This window comes from Corythoichthys intestinalis, chromosome 21, assembly GCF_030265065.1.
Source record: "Corythoichthys intestinalis isolate RoL2023-P3 chromosome 21, ASM3026506v1, whole genome shotgun sequence".
In the NCBI taxonomy this organism is placed as follows: Eukaryota; Metazoa; Chordata; class Actinopteri; order Syngnathiformes; family Syngnathidae; genus Corythoichthys; species Corythoichthys intestinalis.
In genome coordinates, this window is record NC_080415.1 from 34367740 (window position 1) to 34390072 (window position 22333).

The 22333-nt window shown below is 39.4% G+C and overlaps 1 protein-coding gene across 2 annotated transcripts in view; it reads left to right on the forward strand.

Moving 5' to 3' along the window:
• The first annotated feature begins 2195 nt into the window (after window positions 1–2195).
• aatkb (apoptosis-associated tyrosine kinase b) overlaps window positions 2196–22333 on the forward strand; it is a 28425-nt gene continuing 8287 nt past the window's right edge. The window contains exons 1-10 of one of the 2 annotated variants that reach the window (XM_057825992.1): window positions 2196–2244; window positions 7420–7853; window positions 10361–10491; window positions 13103–13232; window positions 20244–20323; window positions 20593–20711; window positions 20783–20870; window positions 20954–21090; window positions 21474–21558; window positions 21626–21747. In XM_057825992.1, the coding sequence (XP_057681975.1) occupies window positions 7775–7853; window positions 10361–10491; window positions 13103–13232; window positions 20244–20323; window positions 20593–20711; window positions 20783–20870; window positions 20954–21090; window positions 21474–21558; window positions 21626–21747 (971 nt within the window). In that variant the 5' untranslated portion in view covers window positions 2196–2244; window positions 7420–7774. Of the gene's footprint in view, window positions 2245–7419; window positions 7854–10360; window positions 10492–13102; window positions 13233–20243; window positions 20324–20373; window positions 20497–20592; window positions 20712–20782; window positions 20871–20953; window positions 21091–21473; window positions 21559–21625; window positions 21748–22333 lie in introns of those variants that run through there. The other variant, XM_057825993.1, reaches the window with a different exon arrangement.

Consider the following 22333-nt stretch of genomic DNA (forward strand, 5'->3'; position numbering starts at 1 on the left):
ATTTAGAAAATTAAATCAAGCAATACAGCTACAAATTAGAACATTGTAAAATAATAATGAAAAGATGAAAAATCATTTTTGGAAAATACTGTACTGTATACTAGGGTTGTTCCGATCATGTTTTTTTGCTCCCGATCCGATCCCGATCGTTTTAGTTTGAGTATCTGGCGATCCCGATATTTCCTGATCCGATTGCTTTTTTTTTGCTCCCGATTCAATTCCAATCATTCCCGATAATTTTTCCCGATCATATACATTTTGGCAATGCATTAAGGAAAAAAATGAATAAAACTCGGACGAATATATACATTCAACATACAGTACATAAGTACTGTATTATGACAGTAAATCCTCAAGATGGCATTTACATTATTAACATTTTTTTCTGTGAGAGGGATCCACGGATAGAAAGACTTGTAATTCTTAAAGGATAAATGTGACTTTGTATATTGTGACTAAATATTGCCATCTAGTGTATTCTTTGAGCTTTCAGTAAATGATACTGCAGCCATTTAACTGTTCTGCCCAAATGCATGATGGGAAGTGCAACCATGACTGTGCGTAGGGGCACCAATTCATATATCTTCTCTGCGTAGGGAAGTAACATAGGGTGTTAAGAAAATGGTCAACTACTACATTTCTTCCCCACATTACCTCTCACGATATTTTTAATTGCTGGGAGAGGGATTGTAAGGCTTTAGCCAAATAGAAAAAGGCTCCAAAGGCTGTCAAAATTCTCTCTACTAATTATACATAGGTAAAACTGCGCCTTTATAGATTGAATGCGATATGGCGTGAGTGGGTCATGCAGCGTATGCATTAATTAATTAACGTGATTAATTAAAAAACATTAATTAACACTGGTAACACAATAAATTTGATTGCCCTACTTTAAGCCAAAACTACTCTGGATGAGTGTAAGACATTTTGTCTGTAACGTTAAATACAATTAGAAAACGATTTAAATAAAATATATTTATATATTAAAAAAAAGGCATGTCCAATATTTTTTTGCTGATTCCGATACTTTGAAAATGACGTGATCGGAACATCTTTACTGTATACCGTAATTTTCGCTCTATAACTAGAACTACCAAGGGTGGATCAGTTGATACAAATCATTTTTATGCCCAGAGAAGGGTCATTCTACTCTAATCAGCATATCTCTTGTGAGCATTAAGGTCCTCATTAGTCATTCCCATTCACACTCTCAAAACCACAGGGTTGGATTGCTCCAATTAGCATCTTGAGTGTTAGCATGGCAGGGCTGCCTTGGCTTTGTCGGACAGTGGACCGCTCAGGCAGGCAATCGGGCGGACAACCTTTTCACACTGCTGGCCAAAAGTATTCTGTCAGATAATGCTCAATTTCTCCCAGAAAATGATTGCAATTACAAATGCTTTGGTAGTAATATCTTCATTTATTGCTTGCATAAAACAAAAAATATAAAATAATTAAAAAAAAAAACTTATTAATAAATCCCTCCTGTTCAGTTTTTTATATTTACAAAAGTGTATTTCTTTTATCTTTAATTATAAATAATTTTCTTGTTTAAATTTTCAATCATAATTAAATATACAGTAAATATGATGTACTTATGTATTTCCTCAGTGCTTTTTAATATGTTAAATGCAAATTCAGCTGTCAAGGGGTTAAACTTGTTATTTTTCAACAGATTTCCATTTAATTTTTTTTTTTTTTTTTTTTTTAAGCGTTTCTTTTTAGAAACGCGCAAAAAAATACTGTCCGACTCCCATGTTTTTTTTTAAATTTTATTTTAAACACGATTTTATTTCAGACATGTTCCTCTAGGCTTGTTTTTATTTTGAACATTTCAACTCAAGATATGGGTTAAAACAAATCTTGGATTTTTTTTTCTTCAAAAGTAAAAATGTGGACATAACATTTATTCCTTTACTGCCATTGACGATAATAAACATCCAATCACGTAGCCACAAATTAGTTAATAACAAAGTAAACGTCAATGGCAATGAATCAGGCAACATATATATTTCTTTAATCTGAAAGCATGATGTTAAAATCAGATTTTGGAAAGAAAAAGAAAAAAAAAGATATGTTCAAAACAAAAACATTTTTTTTTCCTCCTCACCTGGTGTTGACATTTATGGAAGTTCATTTTCAACGTCTTTTTCTATTTTTTAGACAAGTGCCTTAATGAGTTCTTGTCCGTGGAAGTCGCTTGAGCACATGACTGATGTAAGGGAACAAAGCAAAATAACTTGAGTGAGTACATAGTGATTAATTATCATTTCCTGATCTAGGTGACTTATTATATTTTTGTTCCTGTTTTGTGTGGAATAAAAAAAATGTCTCTTATCAGGTGTCAAGTGAATGAGTAACTGGAGTGCACAATAAAACGCTTGTTTAGGAGAACACGTGAGGGTTTGAAATGGGATTAGTCACAAGGTTGAAAGAACAAATAATCCAACTTGATGAAGTTCCAGCTTTCCTTCAAACTGGATTGGACGAGGATCAACGTCAGTGGCACTGAAGAATAATCTTTCAGTCTTTTGCTTTCAATAGCAGCCATTACACATCCGGAATTATAAATCACACAAATATTTTCTTAGTCTTTTTGTTAGGATAAAAAAATATATATATACAAACTTTAAATATATATAAATATATTTGTTATTATGTATTAACATTAGGCCTGCAAGCAGTTTGGCGCAACTCTGATGTCATGATAGTAGCAGATCGTCCCCCTCTCATCGTATAACGAGAACCTAACATGCTCAAAACTCGTCTCTATTTTGGGATAAGAAATAGATTCACACACCTAGGAGGGAAAACCCCTATTGAAGAGGGTCCTACAAAAAAAAGGAAGGCGCCATTGACCTGTGCAGCCACGCTCTTATTCAAAACCAAATTGAATCTTCTAATGGGACCAGTTCAACCAAGTGTGCCAAATTTTGTGGCTCTATAAGCTGCCTAAGTCCCTGAAGAAATCTACTTCCTTTTAATGGCGAGCAAAGGATCGTCATGGCAACAGAGACGTGTGGACATGGGCCTTAAAATGTAGTATTACAAAAGGTATTGTAACTACAATGACCAACCTAAAAAGAACTGAACATGTATAAGTAAAATGAGTCACTTTCTGTTGCCACTAGTTGGCGCTGTAGAGTTGATGCAAATGACCCCGACAGTACCCTTCAAGGTATGACTCTTACCAAGCACGGGACGTTTGGCGCAGATATGTTGTACGTCTGCAAAGTTATGACTGTTCAAAATTTGTGGTGAGACAAAATGGTGACGGTCATTTTCACCTTCATGTTTGGAAGGTTCTGCTTCAATGACCTCCATATTTTTCATCAGGTACTTGAACACATGTCTTAAGACTAGGGTGATGAAGGTTTGAGGTCAATTTTTTTTTTCCCCTTGGAGGAGTAGCCTGTAAAAAAAGGGGGGTTTTCTGTTCCCAGCAGGATACCTCGCATACATGCCAGATATGAAAAAAATTGAACCTTGGATCAGGGAGTTATTAGTCATTTACTGAATTTGGCATTTTGCCCAAAAAAATGGCTGACTTTGGCACCCCGCCCAGACCCGTGAATGAAAATTCACTATTTTGATCATTTAAAATCTCATACGTCTCATGAACAGTCGATTTATTCTTGGTTTTGGAATATGGGTGCGAAAGACTTTTTGGAGCAGTTTTGCACAATGTATCGACTGCCCGAATTTCATCGCTCTTCGTTGGAAAAAACCTATAGGAGAGGCCTTTTTGAAAAATTCAAGGGGGCATCACGGAGCCAATTTGTTATGTTTTTTCGCAACGTTGCGAAATTATCGACATTTACACGAAACCGCATGAATGTGCAAATTTTGGTGCGTTTTCGAGCATGTAACGGCCTCAAATTCTGCTGCCACTAGCTGGTGCTACAGAGTTGATGCAAATGACCACCACAGGACTCTTCAGGGTAAGACTCTGACCAAGCATGGGAAGTTTGACGCAGATTTCTTGTATATCTGCCAAGTTATGACTGTTTAAAATTTGTGGCGAGACAAAATGGCGACGGTCATTTTTACTTTCCTGTTTGGACCCCTCCGCTTCAACGAAAACTTTTCATCAGATACCTGAGCACATGTCTTAAGGCTCCCCTGATGCAGGTTTGAGGTCAATTGATTTTTTTTTCCAAGGAAGAGGAGCCTTTCTCGTAAAAAAGGTGTTTCCTGTTCTCACTAGAGGGCGCCAGGCCTAATGGGTAATATTTCAATGCAGTCGTGTTCAGGCTCGGATACCTCACATGCCTGCCAAATATGAAAAAGATTGCACCTTGTATCAGGAAGTTATTAGTCATTTACTGAATTTGGGGTGTTGCCAAAAAATTGGCTGACTTTAGTACTCTTCCCAGGTCATGCCCGTGAATGAAAACTCACCATTTTAATAAGTTAGGATCTCACATGTCTCATGAGCAGTCGTACCAATTTTGAGGAGGATCCAACTTTCTCCCTAAATTTTGGTGAGTTTTTGAGCATGTTCAGGCCTACAAATTGGCCATTTTCATATGCCATGAAAAAAATAAATGGAAAAAATAGTCCTGCAAGCAGAACTGAACTGGCCCTCGCAGTTTGGTGCAACTGGGATGTCATGCAAACGTGAACAGTATGAAAGTCAAGGTGGTGGCAGATTTTCCCCCTCTAATTATCTCATGAGAACCTAACATACTCGAAACTTGGTTCTTTTTTCGGGATGACAAATACATTCACACACCGAGGAGAAAACAAACCCTATTGGAGAAAGTACTTGGACCACTCTGCTTCAACCAAACATCAATGTTTTTCATCAGGCACCTGAACACATGTCTCAAGGCTCCCCTGAAACAGGTTTGAGGTCAATTAAATTTTTTCCCTTTCAGAAGGAGCCGGTCTTGTAAAAACGTTGTTTCCTGTTTCCAGCAGGGGGCGCCAGGCCTAATGTGTAATACTTCACTGCAGTCGAGTTCAGGCTGGGATACCTTATATACATGCGAGATATGAAAAAGAATGTTGTATCAGGAAGTTATTTGTCATTTTCTGAATTTGGTGTTTTGCCAAAAAATGGCCGACTTTGCCACCCTGCCCAGGTCAGGCCCGTAAATGAAAACTCACAATTCAGAGATCTTAGGATCTCAAATGTCACATAAACAGTCTTACCAATTTTGATGAGCATCCAACTAATTCCCTAGGCGCCATGGTCTCAAATGTGTACGCTGCAAATTGATTAAAAAAATCACATTCAAGCCAAAATACCCGATTTCCTGTTGGGTTTGGAATATGGGTGCAAGAGACTTTTTGGAACAGCTTTGCACAAGGTATCGAATCTCAAAATTTAATCGCTATATGTTGAAAAAACCTAATAGGAGAGGCCTTTTTGAAAAATTCAAGGGGGTGCTACTGAGCCATTTTGTTACATTTTTTGCAACATTGCAAAATTACCGATATTATACACAAGTACGTGCAAATTTTGGTGAGTTTTCAAGCATGCTCAGGCCTCCAAATTGGCCATTTTCATTTTCCCTGAAAAAAAAAAAAAGTTAGTCATTTTCTGAATTTGGTATGTTGCCAATAAAAAAGGCCCGTGAATGAAGACTCACTCTTTTGATAATTTAAAAATCTCATATGTCTCATGAACATTCTCACCAATTTTGATGAGGATCCAACTAACTCCATAGGCGTCAAGGTCTCAAATGTGCACCCTGTAAATTGATAAAAAATTTACATTCTATCCAAAATACCCAATGTCCTGTTAAGTTTGGAATATGGGTGCAAGGGACTTTTTGGAGCAGTTTTAGACAAGGTATCGACTCTCCAAATTTCATCGCTCTATGTTGAAAAAACCTAATAGGAGAGGACTTTTTGAAAAATTCAAGGGGGCGCCACTGAGCCATTTTGTTACATTTTTTGCATCATTGCAAAATTACCGAATTATACGCAAGTACGTGCAAATTTTGGTGAGTTTTCAAGCATGTTCAGGCCTCCAAATTGGCCATTTTCATTTTCCCTGAAAAAAAAAAAAAAGTTCGTAATTTTCTGAATTTGGTATGTTGCCAATAAAAAAGGCCGACTTTGGCACCCTGCGCAGATCAGGCCCGTGAATGAAAACTCACTATTTTGATAATTTAAAAATCTCGTATGTCTCATGAACATTCTTACCAATTTCGATGAGGATCCAACTAACTCCATAGGCGTCAAGGTCTCAAATGTGCACCGTGTAAATTAAAAATTTAAAACTTTAAAAAAAAAAAATTATATTCTATCCAAAATACCCAATTTCCTGTTGGGTTTGGAATATGGGTGCAAGGGACTTTTTGAAGCAGTTTTAGGCAAGGTATCGACTCTCCAAATTTCATCACTCTATGTTGAAAAAACCTAATAGGACAGGCCTTTTTGAAAAATTCAAGGGGGCGCCACTTAGCCTTTTTTTTTTTTTCGCAACGATGCAAAATTAACGAACTTTACGCAAATTTTGTTTGTTGTTTTGAGTTTTCGAGCATGTTCAGCCCTCCAAATTGGCCATTTTCATTTGCCCTGAAAAAAATTATAATAATATTAATAACAATAATAATCCCTTGCATTAAAATAGAGCTCTCGTGCCATTTGGTGCTCAGGCCCTTAATCATGGGGATAGATTAGTCTCAAAAAGGTTTGTAGCCCCATACTAAATAGTCACGAACCGTTCAAATGGAGTCATGACTGAAAAAGTTAACAATGCTGCCACCTTGTGGTCATTTAACCTTACCGCATCTTCCCTGCCCCTTTCATGCTTATAAATTATACAACGACCTTTTACCGTTTCTATTTTTATTTACATCCTATTGTGTTTCTGTAGTGGACTTTTTAATGCTTTTTGGCACTGTGCGACGAGACTTTTCTGCCCTCTGGCGGCCACCGCAAACATTGCAATATTGTGGGATTTTTGATTACCATGATGCTGCGGGGCAGACTACAAACTCATTGGCTGCTTTTGACGACGATAGACGTCCAATCTGTTTATTTCTTTCAGTGCCATTGACGATTATAGACGTCAAATTATCCTTTTGTTGTCAATTTGAATGAGTTTATCACTAGTAGACGTCAATTTGAATGTGTTTTATCACTTGTAGACGTCCAATCCATTTGAAGTGGGAGGGTGGCAGCGAATGAACGAACGTTCATTCGCTGCCACCCTCCCAATTCTAATGGATTGGACGTCTATAGCCGTCAATGTGCTAGCTAATGTCCTTTAAGGACACTAGGATGGATTGTGCGCGCACGCAGCAGTGAATATAAAAGATGATGTTGATCTGTATGAATTATGAATAAGTTTGATTACATAAGAGCAAAGAGATCATTGTCGTGTGTGTGTGTGTGTGTGTGTGTGTGTGTGTGTGTGTGTGTGTGTGTGTGTGTGTGCGTTTGTATGTGTGTGAGATGTAGTGAAGGCGAGGATGAGGCTGAGGATGAAGAAGATGCCGATGGTGCTTTCTCACACGCACGTGCCTGTGCGCATGCGCGTGAATTCCCTTCAGCATCCCCCCTCCCTCACTCCCTCAGCATTAGCGATCAAGATGGCGCTCTGGCAGGCAGGACCACGGACAGCACCAGCATCTTCTCCTCCTCCTCCTTCTCTTCATCGAACCCAAAGCACTGAACCTCATGCTCGTTAGACCCGGATTCTGATGTCCCGTTCTCCGGAACCTGAGATTTCTTCTTCTTCTTCCGCCGCGATGGACGGACGCACGGACCGCAAGCCGGCCCGGCTCGGTTCGGAAAGGATGAGGAAGCTGTGAGGATGAGGATGAAGATGAGGAATACGCTGACGGCGCTGACGTACGCCGCGTTTTGGACCGGCGCCGCCGCCGTCGGGCCAGGTGAGCCCGACATTCCTGTGCTGCGGTTCCGGTCCGTTCCGGATAGATATCGCCGAGCTCGACGATTATTGACGGAGAGCCGAGTTATTACGCAATAATGTGCTGCAGCCCGTTGCCGTGGCAACCTCAGCTTCTTGCTAACCGAGCAGAAAAACATCACCATAACCTTTCTATTTTTAATAACCTGTCACCCACCAGATTTTGATGATGATGTCATCCGTGTGTGACATCATCATCCCGTCACGTCCGAGCGCTCAAATGACGTTTTGGCTTAAGTAGCTAATTATTGATCATGATATCATAGTTAATTAAAAATAGAACTAAATTGCTAACGTGATGTTAGCGTTTCAAGAACGACGGCGTACAATTCGGCGACGCGGGTTGGTTTTGTTGGCGAAGAGTGTGGAAGTCACATGATTCATTATTCATTATGATCAACACAAATTCAAAAATAGACTTGGGCCACGAGCTCGCTTTGGAAAAAAGAGCAGAGCAAGTGCACGTGCGTATACACCACGTTTGCATAGGCAAAGAATTTATATGATTGGATTCAAAACGGTGAAGACACTTTGGAACGTTGGCTGCCATTGACAGTGATAGACGTCCAATGGATTTGACTGTTAATCCCTTCTGGCAATGGCAACCAAAGTGTTAAATTATAAAATATTCTTAATATATTCAGAATTTTGTTTTACTTTATATATATATATATATATATATATATATATATATATATATATATATATATATATATGTATGTATATATATATATATATATATATATATATATACATATATATATATATGTATATATATATATATGTATGTATATATATATATATGTATATATATATGTATATATATATATATATGTATATATATATATGTATATATATATGTATCTTTTATTCTTCATTTTGTTTTTCTTCTAAAATGATTTTTTTTAATTTTTCATTTATTATTCATTTAGTTTTATTTGTTCATTTCTTTATATAATGTTTTTTTTTTTTTTTATATTTTTCTATTTTGGTTTAATTTTTTATTCCTCATTTTTCCTTAATTTAGGTTTTAATTTTAAAGGTTTTAATTATTTACTGTATAATTTTCACTTTTATCTTATTATGTACATTTATTATTATTACTATTTAATTTTACTATCCATTTTACGATTATTATTATTATCAATTAATTACATTTGAAAAAAACTTTTTCCGAAATAAAACATATTATTTATTGGATTCTTTTATTAATTATTCTGTTATTTTTATACAGTATTATTTTTATACCATGAACTATACTATAGTATACAATACCAATACTACACCTATACTATACTATACTATAATATACTGTACTATACCATACTATACACTTTGCAATATACTATATCATTTTAGACTGACTATATTTTATACTATTTACAGTACTATATACTATACTATTTACTATACTGTACTGTACTAAACTAGACAAGTACATTATTCTATACTTATATACTATATTATTTTCTATACCCTACAATACAATACAATACTATACGATACCATACCATACTATATACTTTGCAATATACTATATTATTTTAGACATATATTTTTTACTATTTACAGTAGGCCTATACTATACTATTTACTATACTGTACTGTACTATACTAGACGAGTATATTATTTTATACCTATATGCTATACTATTTTCTATACGGCACGGTGGCTGAGTGGTTAGCACGTCTGCCTCACAGTTCTGAGATCAAGGGTTCAATCCCGGGCTTTGGCCTTCCTGTGTGGAGTTTGCATGTTCTCCCCGTGCCTGCGTGGGTTTCCTCCGGGAACTCCGGTTTCCTCCCACATCCCAAAAACATGCATGCATGGTAGGCTAATTGAACACTCTAAATTGTCCATAGGTGTGAGTGTGTGCGTGAATGGTTGTGTGTCCTCTTGTGCCCTGGGCTGGCAACCAATTTAGGGTGTCCCCTGCCTACTGCCCGAAGTTAGCTGGGACAGGCTCCAGCACCTCCGCGACCCTCGTGAGGAATAAGCGGCATGGAAAATGAATGAATGAATGAATTTTCTATACCCTACTATACTATACCTTACTATATAATTTTCATTATACTATATTATTCTATACTTATATACTATTTACTTTACTATGCTGTACTATACTATATACTATACTATACTCAACTATACTATACTATACAATTTTATACTATACTATATACTTAAGTCCAAATAGATTAGATGTCTCACCACTTCAATGGCAGGGAAAAATCCGCACCAGCGAGGCCGTGTTGCCACGCTCTACCACTCGAGCACAAGCAGCTGGTTTCCATGGCAACTGCATCCTCCGTATCCCAAGGATGCGCCGAAACATTCGGCGCAATGGCATCATGGCGCACAAGTGCATTGTGGGTCAAAAATGTTCACCGGAGCGCAAACGACGCATTACGTAACGACAACGAGCAGATACGGAGGAAACGTGGCACTAACTCGATGTGTCCCCGCAGGTGGCGCCGCCTTGTGGTCGGAGGACTCGTGGGTGTCGGCGGTGTGCGCGTCCACGGCGGCGGTCGCCGGCCTGCTCTTGGTGCTGTTGGCTTGCCTCTGCTGCAAGAGGAATTCTAGCACGTCTTTCAAGGTGAGTCGACGCTTGTACTAACTGTAGTGTGTGCTTAACCCTCATTTTATTCATTGACTGCCGTTTATGGCGCGAGAGGTCCAATGCATTTTCGTTCATTCATTCATTGTTGCCTCAATCATCACCTCCGGGGGCCCGTTATTACTTATTGCACCCAGGCTCTGACATATGCGGAGTTTGACTTTTGGGGCAGGGGTGGCACAACATATTGATGACCCCAAAACGCAGTGTCCGCAATAAAATTAACTTACAAGAATATTTAAAATAATAAATTGACAATGAGCGTTTTTTTTTCCCCATCATTCTTGAGGGCAATTCTAAATCAAGCTGCTTAGGCAATACTTTTAAGCCCGCCAGTGTCGTGCCAATGTAGTTACCTCAGTCAAAAATTGTATCCCCTAGGCGGAGCCATATGGAGGTAGATTTGTGTCTTTATTATTCAATCAAAAAAAAGTTGTTGCGAAAAAAAAAATTGCTTCAATCAAAATATTTTCAACCCAAAAAAAGTTGCTTCAGTTAAAAAAAATTGTTTGAATGCAAAAATAAATATGCTAATAATATATAAACTCCAAACACAAAAAAATGCATGTAAAAGCTATTTTTCTTTGTTTTTTGTTTTTTTTTTTTGATTGAAGCAACTTTTTGATTGAAGTAATGTTGATTTACATTTGGGCCACATTTTGGCTTGGGCATTTCTCTCTTTATTATTCAACCCCCCCCCCCCCCCCAAAAAAAAAAAAATATATATATATATATATATTAGGGCTGTCAAAATTAGCGGGGCAGTAATTAATTTTTTAAATTAATCACGTTAAAATATCTGACGCAATCAACGCACATGCCCCAATCAGATTAAAATAACAAAAGTGTAATGTCCGTTTATTACTTGTTTTTTGTTATTTGGCGCCCTCTGCTGGTGCTTGGGTCCAAATGATTTTATGGGTTTGGGGAGTGAGCATGGTGTAATGACATCAACAATGGCGAGCTACTACTTTATTTTTTGATTGAAAATTTTACAAATTTTAATAAAACGAAAACATTTAGAGGGGTTTTAATATAAAATTTCTATAACTTGTACTAACATTTATCTTTTAAGAACTACAAGTTTTTCTATCCATGGATCGCTTGAAGTCAGTGTTAATAATGTTAATGCCATCTTGTTGATTTATTGTTATAATAAACAAATACAGTACTTATGTACCGTATGTTGAATGTATGCGTCCGTCTTGTGTCTTATCTTTTCATTCCAACAATAATTTACAGAAAATATGGCATATTTTATAAATGGTTTGAATTCCGATCAATTACGATTAATTTATTCTTAAGCTGTAATTAACTTGATTAAAATGTTTAATCGTTTGACAGCCCTAATACATATCTATATATAAAATTATATGCAAAGCAAATGACTGTCTAGGGTGCTCGAAAAATAATTTCGACCCATTATAAAAATGTTTTTTATTTGTTCATTTCATTCATTTTTGTTGCAGTTTTATTGCTTTACAACTTATATATATATATGTATAGGAAAGTCAATTACACGCAATGACACTTTTCGGTCACCAGGGGGGGCCTGGTCCACCCTTAAAATCTGCTTATGGCCTCTCTTCACATTTGTTACGCCACTGGTTCTGCAGATGTGCCTTAATGGGTGTGTTGTGCCGGTGATGTCAGCATTAGACTATGTGGACCCCTCGGCATCCCCCACTCTTTTCTTCTCCTCCCAGCGGGGGGATTGACCCCTGACCTATTTGCTCCTCCTCCTTCCGTTCTCGCGCCCTTCCCTCACACTCTCCGCTGTCCTCCTCATCTTCCGCCGACTGTCGTCTTCTCCGGACGCAGCCATCGAGTGCGTGCGTGTGTGTATGTGATCACCTGGTGAAGGGAGGTAAGGGTCGTGCCCCCTGGAAACTTCTTCTGCAGTACTTTGACTGTATTGTTTTCATTTTCATGTTTTGTGTGTGTATATCACTATTTTTGTTGTCTTCTGAGCAATTGGACCAAATGTGTGTGCATGTTCTTCTCACGCACATGGACAACACACTTCCAAAGATACACGTCCTACTCTCACGCGCAGAGAGGGGTGAGAGCATGTTGAGCGAGGGGCGAGCAGGGCGTGTGAACATGTAGTGGAAGGACAAGAACGAGTGAGGAGAACAAGCTGAAGGAAGAGAGAGGGAAAGAGAAATTAGAGGTTCAAGATGAAGAAGAATAAGTGAAGCAGAATGAGGAGGAGGAGGAAAAGAGTGGAGGAGTTAGAGAAGGAGAAGAATATGACGAGTGTAGAAGACAATGAGGCAAAAGTGGAAGACAAGAAGATGAACAGGAAAAGGGTATGTGAAGAAGATTAGGAGGAGGTGAAAATGGAGAAGATGAGAAAGTGAAGAAAAAGACCAAAAGGTGAAGACGATCCGATGAAATCTGTGTGTGTGTGTCTTTTTGGGGTGTTGTCACATTCCTGAACCCATGTGGGACCTCGCAAGTTTTCTTCCAACTTCCTGTCGGGCCTCGGCGTACGCATTCCACCCTGACGACATCCCGCCAGCTGCTCAACAACTCAACGCAACTCCAAAGCGGGCCAGTAACCCTTGACGTGCGCTTTTCTTTTCAGGAGTTCCGCAATGTTCCCGACGGCGAGGCCTACCACGCGTCCACGCCGGCTTCACGGGCCAGCCCGGACGTGTACGTCCTGCCACTCGCCGAGGTGGCTCCGCCCGTCGCCAGGCAACCGCCGCCGCCAGGTGAGTCGCACCTTACAAACTCCCATTCCAGGAAAGCCTCATTGAAGATGAGGGGGAGATATCGTACACACGCCATAGACATCATAACCTATTGACATGACATGGGGGCGATTCGTAAGGGGCCTATTTTCAAAAACTTCAAATATTTATAAAACCAAAGCTGCTACCGACCTAAAACCAAAACAAGCACCTATCTTAGCCATATATGAGTCTCCATGAGCAGTGGCATCAAAAAAAGCAACGTTTTTTTTAAGTATAACACAACTTAAAATGGCTATAAAAGTCTCAGATTTTACACTAGATGCACAAAAATCACCAAATGCAGAGATAATCACCTATATTTTCAGGATCAATAGCAATATTTAACATATCATAAAGGTTTTTGACCAAAATAGCAACTTTTTTTTTTTTTAATTTACTGCAAGTTTTCAACTAATAAATCACTCAATTTAACATCAGAAACTTAATACTTGAGGAAAACATGCATAAACAATTATAAATAATATGTAAATAGATAATTAATAAATTCTATATACAATCACAACTTCTTATAGAATTGAATAGCCCTTCATTATCATTATACACTATATACTGTTAGCGAATGAGGCTAGCGACTGCCTGGCGTAAAAGGAGCTTTTCTGGTGAAAATTCTTTTGAATAAATGCTTAAATCCCCAAATTCTTCATAGATATGGATGAACAACAGTCTTGATTCTTGGTTAAAAGCAAAAAAAAACGTACAGTTAGCGTTTATTTTACTTATATTGATGAAGTACCGTGCTACTATGTTAAGTGAATGAGGCTAGCGGCCTTCTGGTGTAAAAGCAGCTTCTCTGGTGAAAATTCTTGAGAAGAAATGCTTAAATCCCTGAATTCTTCATAGATGTGGACGTAAAACAGCCTCAATTCCTGGTTAAAAGCAAAGAAACCGTACAGTTAGCGTCTATTTTACGTATATTGACGAAGTACCATGCTACTATGTTAGTGAATGAGGCTAGCGACCTTCTGGCGTAAAAGCAGCTTTTCTGGCCAAAATTCTTGTGAATAAATGCTTGAATTCCCAAATTCTTCATAGATATGAACGTAAAACAGTCTCGATTCTTGGTTAAAAACAAAGAAACCGTACAGTTAGCGTTTATTTTATGTGTATTGATGAAGTACCATGCTACTATGTTAGCAAATGAGGCTAGTGGCCGCCTGGCATAAAAGCAGCTTTTCTGGTGAAAATTCTTGTGAAAAATGCTTAAATCCCTGAATTCTTCTTGATATGGACGTAAAACAGCCTCGATTCCTGGTTAAAAGCAAAGAAACCGTAAAGTTAGTGTTTGTATTACATATATTGATGAAGTACCGTGCTACTATGTTAGCGAATGAGGCTCGCGGCCGCCTGGCGTAAAAGCAGCTTTTCTGGCGAAAATTCTTGTGAAGAAATGCTTAAATCCCTGAGTTCTTCATAGATATGGACGTAAAACAGTCTCGATTCTTTGTTAAAAGCAAAGAAACCGGACAGTTAGCGTGTATTTTATGTACATTGATGAAGTACCACGCTTCTATGTTCGCGAATGAAGCTAGCGGACTTCTGGCCTAAAAGCAGCTTTTCTGGCGAAGATTCTTGTGAAGAAATGCTTAAATCCCTGAATTTTTCAAAGATATGGGCGTAAAACAGTCTCCATTCTTGGTTAAAAGCAAAGAAACCGTGCAGTTAGCGTTTATTTTACGTATATGGACGAAGTACAATTCTACTATTTTAGTGAATGAGGCTAGCGGCCTTCTGGCGTAAAAGCAGCTTTTCTGGCCAAAATTCTTGTGAAGAAATGCTTAAATCCCTGAATTCACCAAAGATATGGGCGTAAAACAGTCTCGATTTTTGGTTAAAAGCAAAGAAACCGTGCAGATAGCATTTATTTACCGTAGATATTGCCAACTATGAGGCTAGTCAGTTCTGAAAATTAGCCACCTCCATGTGTAAACAAAGAAGAAAACTCCTGCGAATAAATGCTTCAATCACGCATGCACGGTATGAAAATATAAAATTTACCTTGAATCCTCGAACAAATAACTCCTGAGACAATTCTTCCTGTTTGTATGCGGTAAAGCTTTCGTAGTTGAATCCAATCATAAGTAAATCCAAGCTTAAATCCGACATGAGCATGTGCCGTCTTCGCCTGACTATACTAAATGAAGCTCGGCCCCCTCCGACAAGGCGTGACACAAATAATGACAAAGTGTCAGGTCAATAGATTTTTGAAGTCTACGCACACTCGTAAACATCTTCATCAGCATAGTTAGTGTTTTAGTGTTTCTCGGCGAGAGGGTGTGGCTTTGACAGTTCTCGAGAGAGCCGTTCTGATGCTGCTTCACGCAGCTGCTCTATTACTCTCACAGGAAATCAAATAGAAAATGGATGCCAAGTAAATGTTACCAGTGAGGCGAAACTGCACACTAGATGACAACTGTGTGAAACTACTGGACTAAATCAGCTAAATCAACATTAGTCCAAGGGCGTGGGTTTGCATCAGGATTGGAAGGGATATAACATTACCAACTTTTCAGGATGCTCAAATTGTCCCCGCCAAATTTCAAGCAACCTTATTTGCATTATATAATGAGTTCAGTGGTATAGGTCATTTAGATTGTCCATAGAGGCCGTCAAGGCTGACTGAGTGGAATAACAAAGAGCTTTTTACGTTGAAATTTTTTGCGAATAAATGCTTAAATGAGTTGATAGAAATCACTCTTGTTACCAGAGAAGGGTTAACTGACTCTCATCAGCATTGAGGTCCTCATTAGTCATTCCCATTCACACTCGCAAAACCACAGGGTTGGATTGCTCCAATTAGCCTCTTGAGTGTTTGCAGGGTAGGGCTGCCTTTGCTTTGTCAGACAGTGGACGGCTCAGGCAGGCAATCGGGCGGACAACCTTTTTACTGTATGTACTGTATACTGAAGCTTGTGTTTGCTGTGACAAAACAACTGTTTGAGCTGCTGTGGAAATTTCTTTAGTTATTGTGTGCTTCAATATAATAAACTGTGAACTTTGACAACTGAATGTTGGACTTGTCAAGACAAAGTAAAGGTGCTTGATGGGATTTTTCCCAGATGTTCTAACACTCAATTTTCTAAAATGTAAACGGTCTGGTTTAGCTACAGTTCTGGATGCTAGTCGTAGTTTCATGCCACATGGCCCTCTCATCTTTTTTACACTAACCCAGGAGTTAACAAGTCTGGATTTGCAAATATTCAAGATGCTAATTGCAGCTATCCAGAGTGAACCCCCACCCCTTCACACCAAGGCTACTTGATTGCTTGTTTGAGTGGTCTATTGTTTGACAAAGCCCAGTAGTCAGTTTGAAACCGGGTCTTTCTGGTATTTCTTTATAGGAAAAAAAAAAAAGGCCCCTGGACTTCCAGCGTTAAATCCCTGAATTCTTTATAAATATTGATGTAAAAGAGCCTCGATTCTTGGTTAAAAGTAAAAAAATACGTGCAGGTAGCATTTATTTTACATAAAGTACTGAGAACTACGAGACTAGTCTTTAAGGAAATTAGCAGCCGCCATATGTAAACAAAGAGCTTTTTCCGTTGAAAATTCTTGTGAATAAATGCTTAAATCCCTGGATGTAAAAGAGCCTCGATTCTTGGTTAAAAGTAAAAAAATACGTGCAGGTAGCATTTATTTTACATAAAGTATTGAGAACTACGAGACTAGTCTTTAAGGAAATTAGCAGCTGCCATATGTAAACAAAGAGCTTTTTTCCGTTGAAAATTCTTGTGAATAAATGCTTAAATCCCTGAATTCTTTGTAGATATGGATGTTAAAGAGTCTTGATTCTTGGTTTACGTAAATTAATTAGGGTCACATCGGGAGAAATGTAGCCCCGACCCCCATTCAATAATCTGTTTGGTTTTATGAATGTCCCGTCCTTGCAAAAAGTACATACAAGTTATGCTGTTATATCATCCCTACAAACGCTGAGCCCAAACCTACACCCTTGCATTATGTTAAGACTAAATCTTTTGGGAGTCAAGTACCAAGATTGTTCTATAGTGAACAACACTACCACTAGTGATGTTACAAAATTCTACTTGTTACTAAGGGTGTAACTGTACATGTATTTGTATTGAACCGTTTCGGTACAGGGTGCTCGGTTCGGAACGGAGGCGTACCGAACGAGTTTCTGACGTAATGTAACCCTTACTTTTCGAGGCTGTGAGTCGATCGGGTTACAGTTTCTTTGTGTAGATTATATTTACTCCGTCTTCTCTACTATAATGAGGACCAATACGGTACGACAGTATAACCCAGAAACGTCAACGGCGCGACAACATGGCTGCCGCGAGAACGCAGGCGTTAAAGTCAATCAGCCAATGCACACCAGTCGCAGTGCGGCCGCGTGTTAGACGCATCCCAGAAGCGGCTCAACGCGACGCACGCGAAAAGAACGGCAAAGTTTATTATTTGAAGCGAGACGCGGCCCTCCTGCGTCCATACTACTAGCAAGGATCGGGCAGACCGGAAGTCACTTGTGTAAAAATACGGTGGATCCGGTCGATTTTCAAACCAATATGCAATCGTGACCAACTTTTTGAGTCCATCAGATCTCTTGAGTGGTAGATTGGGGCACAGTTGACTTGTGTTTGTTGATTTACTGCTGTCTTATCTGCTATAATAATAACCAACACAGCCCTGTGTTCAATACAAAACCCTCCTAGCACAACAAAACAAGTAGGAACTAATATTCACATAGGAACTAAAGTTATACAACATAAAATATACAATATAAATGAATACTACATCACATTTGTAAACTATAAACACATAATAAAATAAATAATAGCCCATTTATAATAAAATAAATTGAAATGAGCTAAAACCCCTGTAATTAAATAATAAGAATAATACACAGATCCTGCTTACAAAATAAAATTTATTAATTTCTGTGTGACGCTTTAACATGAGAAAATCCACCAATAAAGCTTTTGAAAACTGTTCATAAGAAAAAAAAAAATGATTCATTGAGGCATTTCATTTGTAAAATACATGTTAAAATCTTTGTCATTGGGATTGCTTTTCTCTTTAGCACAGGACTTCTTTTTTCTTCTTTCTTTCAGAAAGAAAGCTGACCAATACGCGGGGTCTAAAAGGCAAATTGTTGTTGGATTATTATTAGGGTTGTTCCGATCATGTTTTTTTGCTCCCGATCCGATCGTTTTGAGTATCTGCCAATCCCGATATTTCCCGATCCGATTGCTTTTTTTTCCGATTCAATTCCAATCATTCCCGATAATTTTTCCCGATCATATACATTTTGGCAACGCATTAAGAAAAAAATGAATAAAACTCGGATGAATATATACATTCAACATACAGTACATAAGTACTGTATTTGTTTATTATGACAATAAATCCTCAAGATGGCATTTACATTATTAACATTCTTTCTGTGAGAGGCATCCACGGATAGAAAGACTTGTGACTTTGTATATTGTGACTAAATATTGCCATCTAGTGTATTTGTTGAGCTTTCAGTAAATGATACTGTAGCCATGCCCAATGCATGATGGGAAGTGGAACCATGACTGTGCGTAGTTCTATCAATTGATATATCTTCTCTGCGTTGGGAAATAATACAAGGTCTTAAGAAAAAGATCATTTGCTACCTTGCTTCCCCACATTGCTTCCCATGATATTTCTAATCGTAGGGAGAGGGATTGTAATGCTTTAGCCAATTAAAAAAAGGCTCCAAAGGCTGCCAAAATTCACTCTACTCATTTTACACTGCCTTTTATCTCGCTATAAAGGTAAAACGGCGCCATTACAGATTGAGCGCGATAATGCGTGGGTGGGTCGTGCAGCGCATGCATTAATTGCGTTAAATATTTTAATGTAACTAAAGACTCTGGATGAGTGTGACATATTATGTTTGTAGCGTTAAATACAATTAGAAAACGATTTAATTAAAAAAATATATATATATTAAAAAACGGCAGATATTTTTTTGCCGATTCCGATACTTTGAAAATGACGTGATCGGAAAATGGCGATCGATCGGCATCCCGATCGATCGGGACATCTCTAATTATTATCTTTAAATACCCGCTACTTTTTGAGCAGAATTCTAGCTTTGTATAGGCTAATGTTCTTATTGTTGAAAGCACAAAAGTGTGTAATAAACAACAAGCACATTTATATTTTGCATTTTGTTTTCTTACTGTACCGAAAATGAACCAAACCGTGACCTCAAAACCGAGGTACGTACCGAACCAAGATTTTTGTGTACCGTTACACCCCTACTTGTTACCATAATGTTCTGTAGCACTACTTTGTTCAAGTTGTTCAACTGCACGAGTGCGTTGTAGTGGAATCAATGTTCAAGCAGGCACACAAACAAATGCTTATACAGGCTAATGGCATGCTCGTCCTAATTTTAAACTGAGTCCATTTGGACGCCAGTGCAGCGCATTCAGTTAACGACTTCCTGGCTGCAGGCAAGAAGGAAGCGAGACGTAGGCGGCGGGCGGCTTAGAGCACCCACATGAGTATCGATTGTGAGACGCACATAAACACAACAACGAGGAGAAGATGGATGCGCTCAAAATAATGCATACAACTTGACTACTAGTGGCCAGGCTTTGCCGACTGGTGCGAACTGGTGCCAAGCCACGTGGGCCCAAAACGGGCAATTCCAGAGGGTATGCGGGCGACTGGAAGGAATGACAAGCGTGGGGAGGGTGACCAGTATGGACAGTGGCAGGACTGTATTGACTTCTCAAGAGGGAGACTCGGGCGGGGGTACGACACAAAGGTTCTTCTGTCTGCGCCTCCACCCACAATAAAAGTCAGACTGATGGGAATGACCGGATGAGTTTCCATTCAAGGACCCTTACAGCGAAGCATCACTGAGTCAGGCGCAATGGCGCCGCCGTCGGGGCCGGGGGGCTGACCTTGGAATATCCTTTGATGCGATGTCATGTTGTTAGCTTTCACATAGAATCTTCTCTTTCCGCGCAGCGCACCACCAGAAATGGTCCAACTTGAGTCGCCAGAGTCTGCTGTACCTGAAAGAACTTGGGAACGGCTGGTTCGGCAAGGTAAGACCATTTCAGGTTGTGAAACCTTCTGTCGGTAATGATATGAAGGATCATTCACTTTCCCTTTCCAACCAAGCCATGACGTCTCTCGAATGTTTACAAGCAGATAACATGTTCTTTTCTCCATCCTCGTTTTCGTCTCTCATCAACATCCACGTTGTCTTCATGACTGGGTATGTCCATCACTGTCCCCCCCTATCCCATCCATTCCAAACTTGTATGTCCGCGTGTCCTCTTGGTGCATTGGTGTCCGTGTTTCCATGTGGCAGGTTCTTCTCGGGGAGGTGAATGAGAATCTGCGGACTAATCAGGTGGTGGTCAAGGAACTCAAGTCCAGCGCTAGCGTCAAGGAACAAATGCGCTTTCTGGAAGAAGTGCAACCCTACCGGTAGCCGTTCACACCTCGTTTACACGCTTCTTGATGGTCATCAACGAATGACATGACTTCCTGTCCCTTAGGGTGCTGCAGCATTCGTCTCTGCTGCAGTGTTTGGCCCAGTGCACCGACGTCACACCCTTCCTGCTGGTCATGGAGTTTTGTCCGCTGGTGAGCAGCAGTTGTTCTTTCACTGACAATACTGCCCCAGCTGGCAAAAGGCGGTAAGATGTTGTAATGCGTTGCATTACCAGGGTGACGTGAAGGCTTACCTGAGAAACAGCAAATGTGGAGACAACATGGGCGTCCCTGAGCCGCTAATCCTCCAGCGGATGGCCTGCGACATTGCCTCGGGACTCATGCACCTGCACACGCATAACTTCACTCACAGGTACAACAATCATGGATTCAACACGCTGTTTGTTAAAGGTCACTTCCTGTAACAACATCCTGGTGCTGCCCGAGTATTGCTCAAAGACTCCAGCATCAGTGATTTTGTTGCAGGCGGTGGGTCCAAAACACCAGACAGCAGTGCCCTCTGCAGGTTTACTCGTGGATGATATCAATATTCCCTGGCTTGTCCAGAATACACGACTCAGTATCATATTCCCGCAATAGACGACCATGCCGCATACTGAGAATGTGAGATAGCATCAAACACATAACTGAGACTGAAAACCAAATTAGATTTGAAACTACAATCAACTGAGTCATGAATTCAGGCTCGCCCTTTAACTGCACTCTATCATATGAATTCACTTCTACACGTGACAGCGACCTGGCTTTGAGGAACTGCCTGCTGACGGCCGACATCACAGTAAAGATCGGCGACTACGGCTTGTCCCACACAAAGTACAAGGTAGAACGAGCAAACGTCAATGCGAATCCTTGTAAGAGATGTAATGATGGATGTGATCTCCCATCAGGACGACTATCTCGTCACGTCGGACCAAACGTACGTGCCGCTTCGCTGGATCGCACCTGAGCTAGTGGACGAGGTGCGCGGAAACCTACTGGTGGCCAAGCAAACCCAACAGAGCAACATCTGGTAGGTGTCATCAAGTTATTAGTTGAGAACGTTAAGAGAAATTCGACTTGGGAATGTGTTAACACAATTAATAGATATTTTGAGTGCAAAGTGGCAAGATTGTATGAGTTGATATACAGTGAGGAGCAGAAGTTTTTGCACCCCTTGTGATTTTGCAAGTTCACCCAATTGGAAAATAAGTCGAGGTCTGAAATTCCAATCATAGATCCATCTCCACTCATGGAGACATAATCTGAAAAAAAATCCAGGAATCACATTGTACGATTTTTCAATAATTAATTTGTAATTTACTGGGGTTCATAAGTATTTGCACCCCTGAGAATCCGCAATAACTACTACACTCAAAGACTTGTCAGTCTACCTTAAAAAAAGTCCACCTTTACCCCACGAGTAACCACCCACCCACCAACCATTTGAACTCATAATTGTCACCTGTGCACCCAACAGTCAGTCAAAATCCAACTGCTACCATGGGCAAGACCAGAGAGCTTTCGAAAGACTCCAGAGAAAAAATTCTTGAGCTCCACAAAGCTGGAAAAGGTTATGGGACATTTGGAAAGAAGCCTGTTGAGAATAAATCAACAGT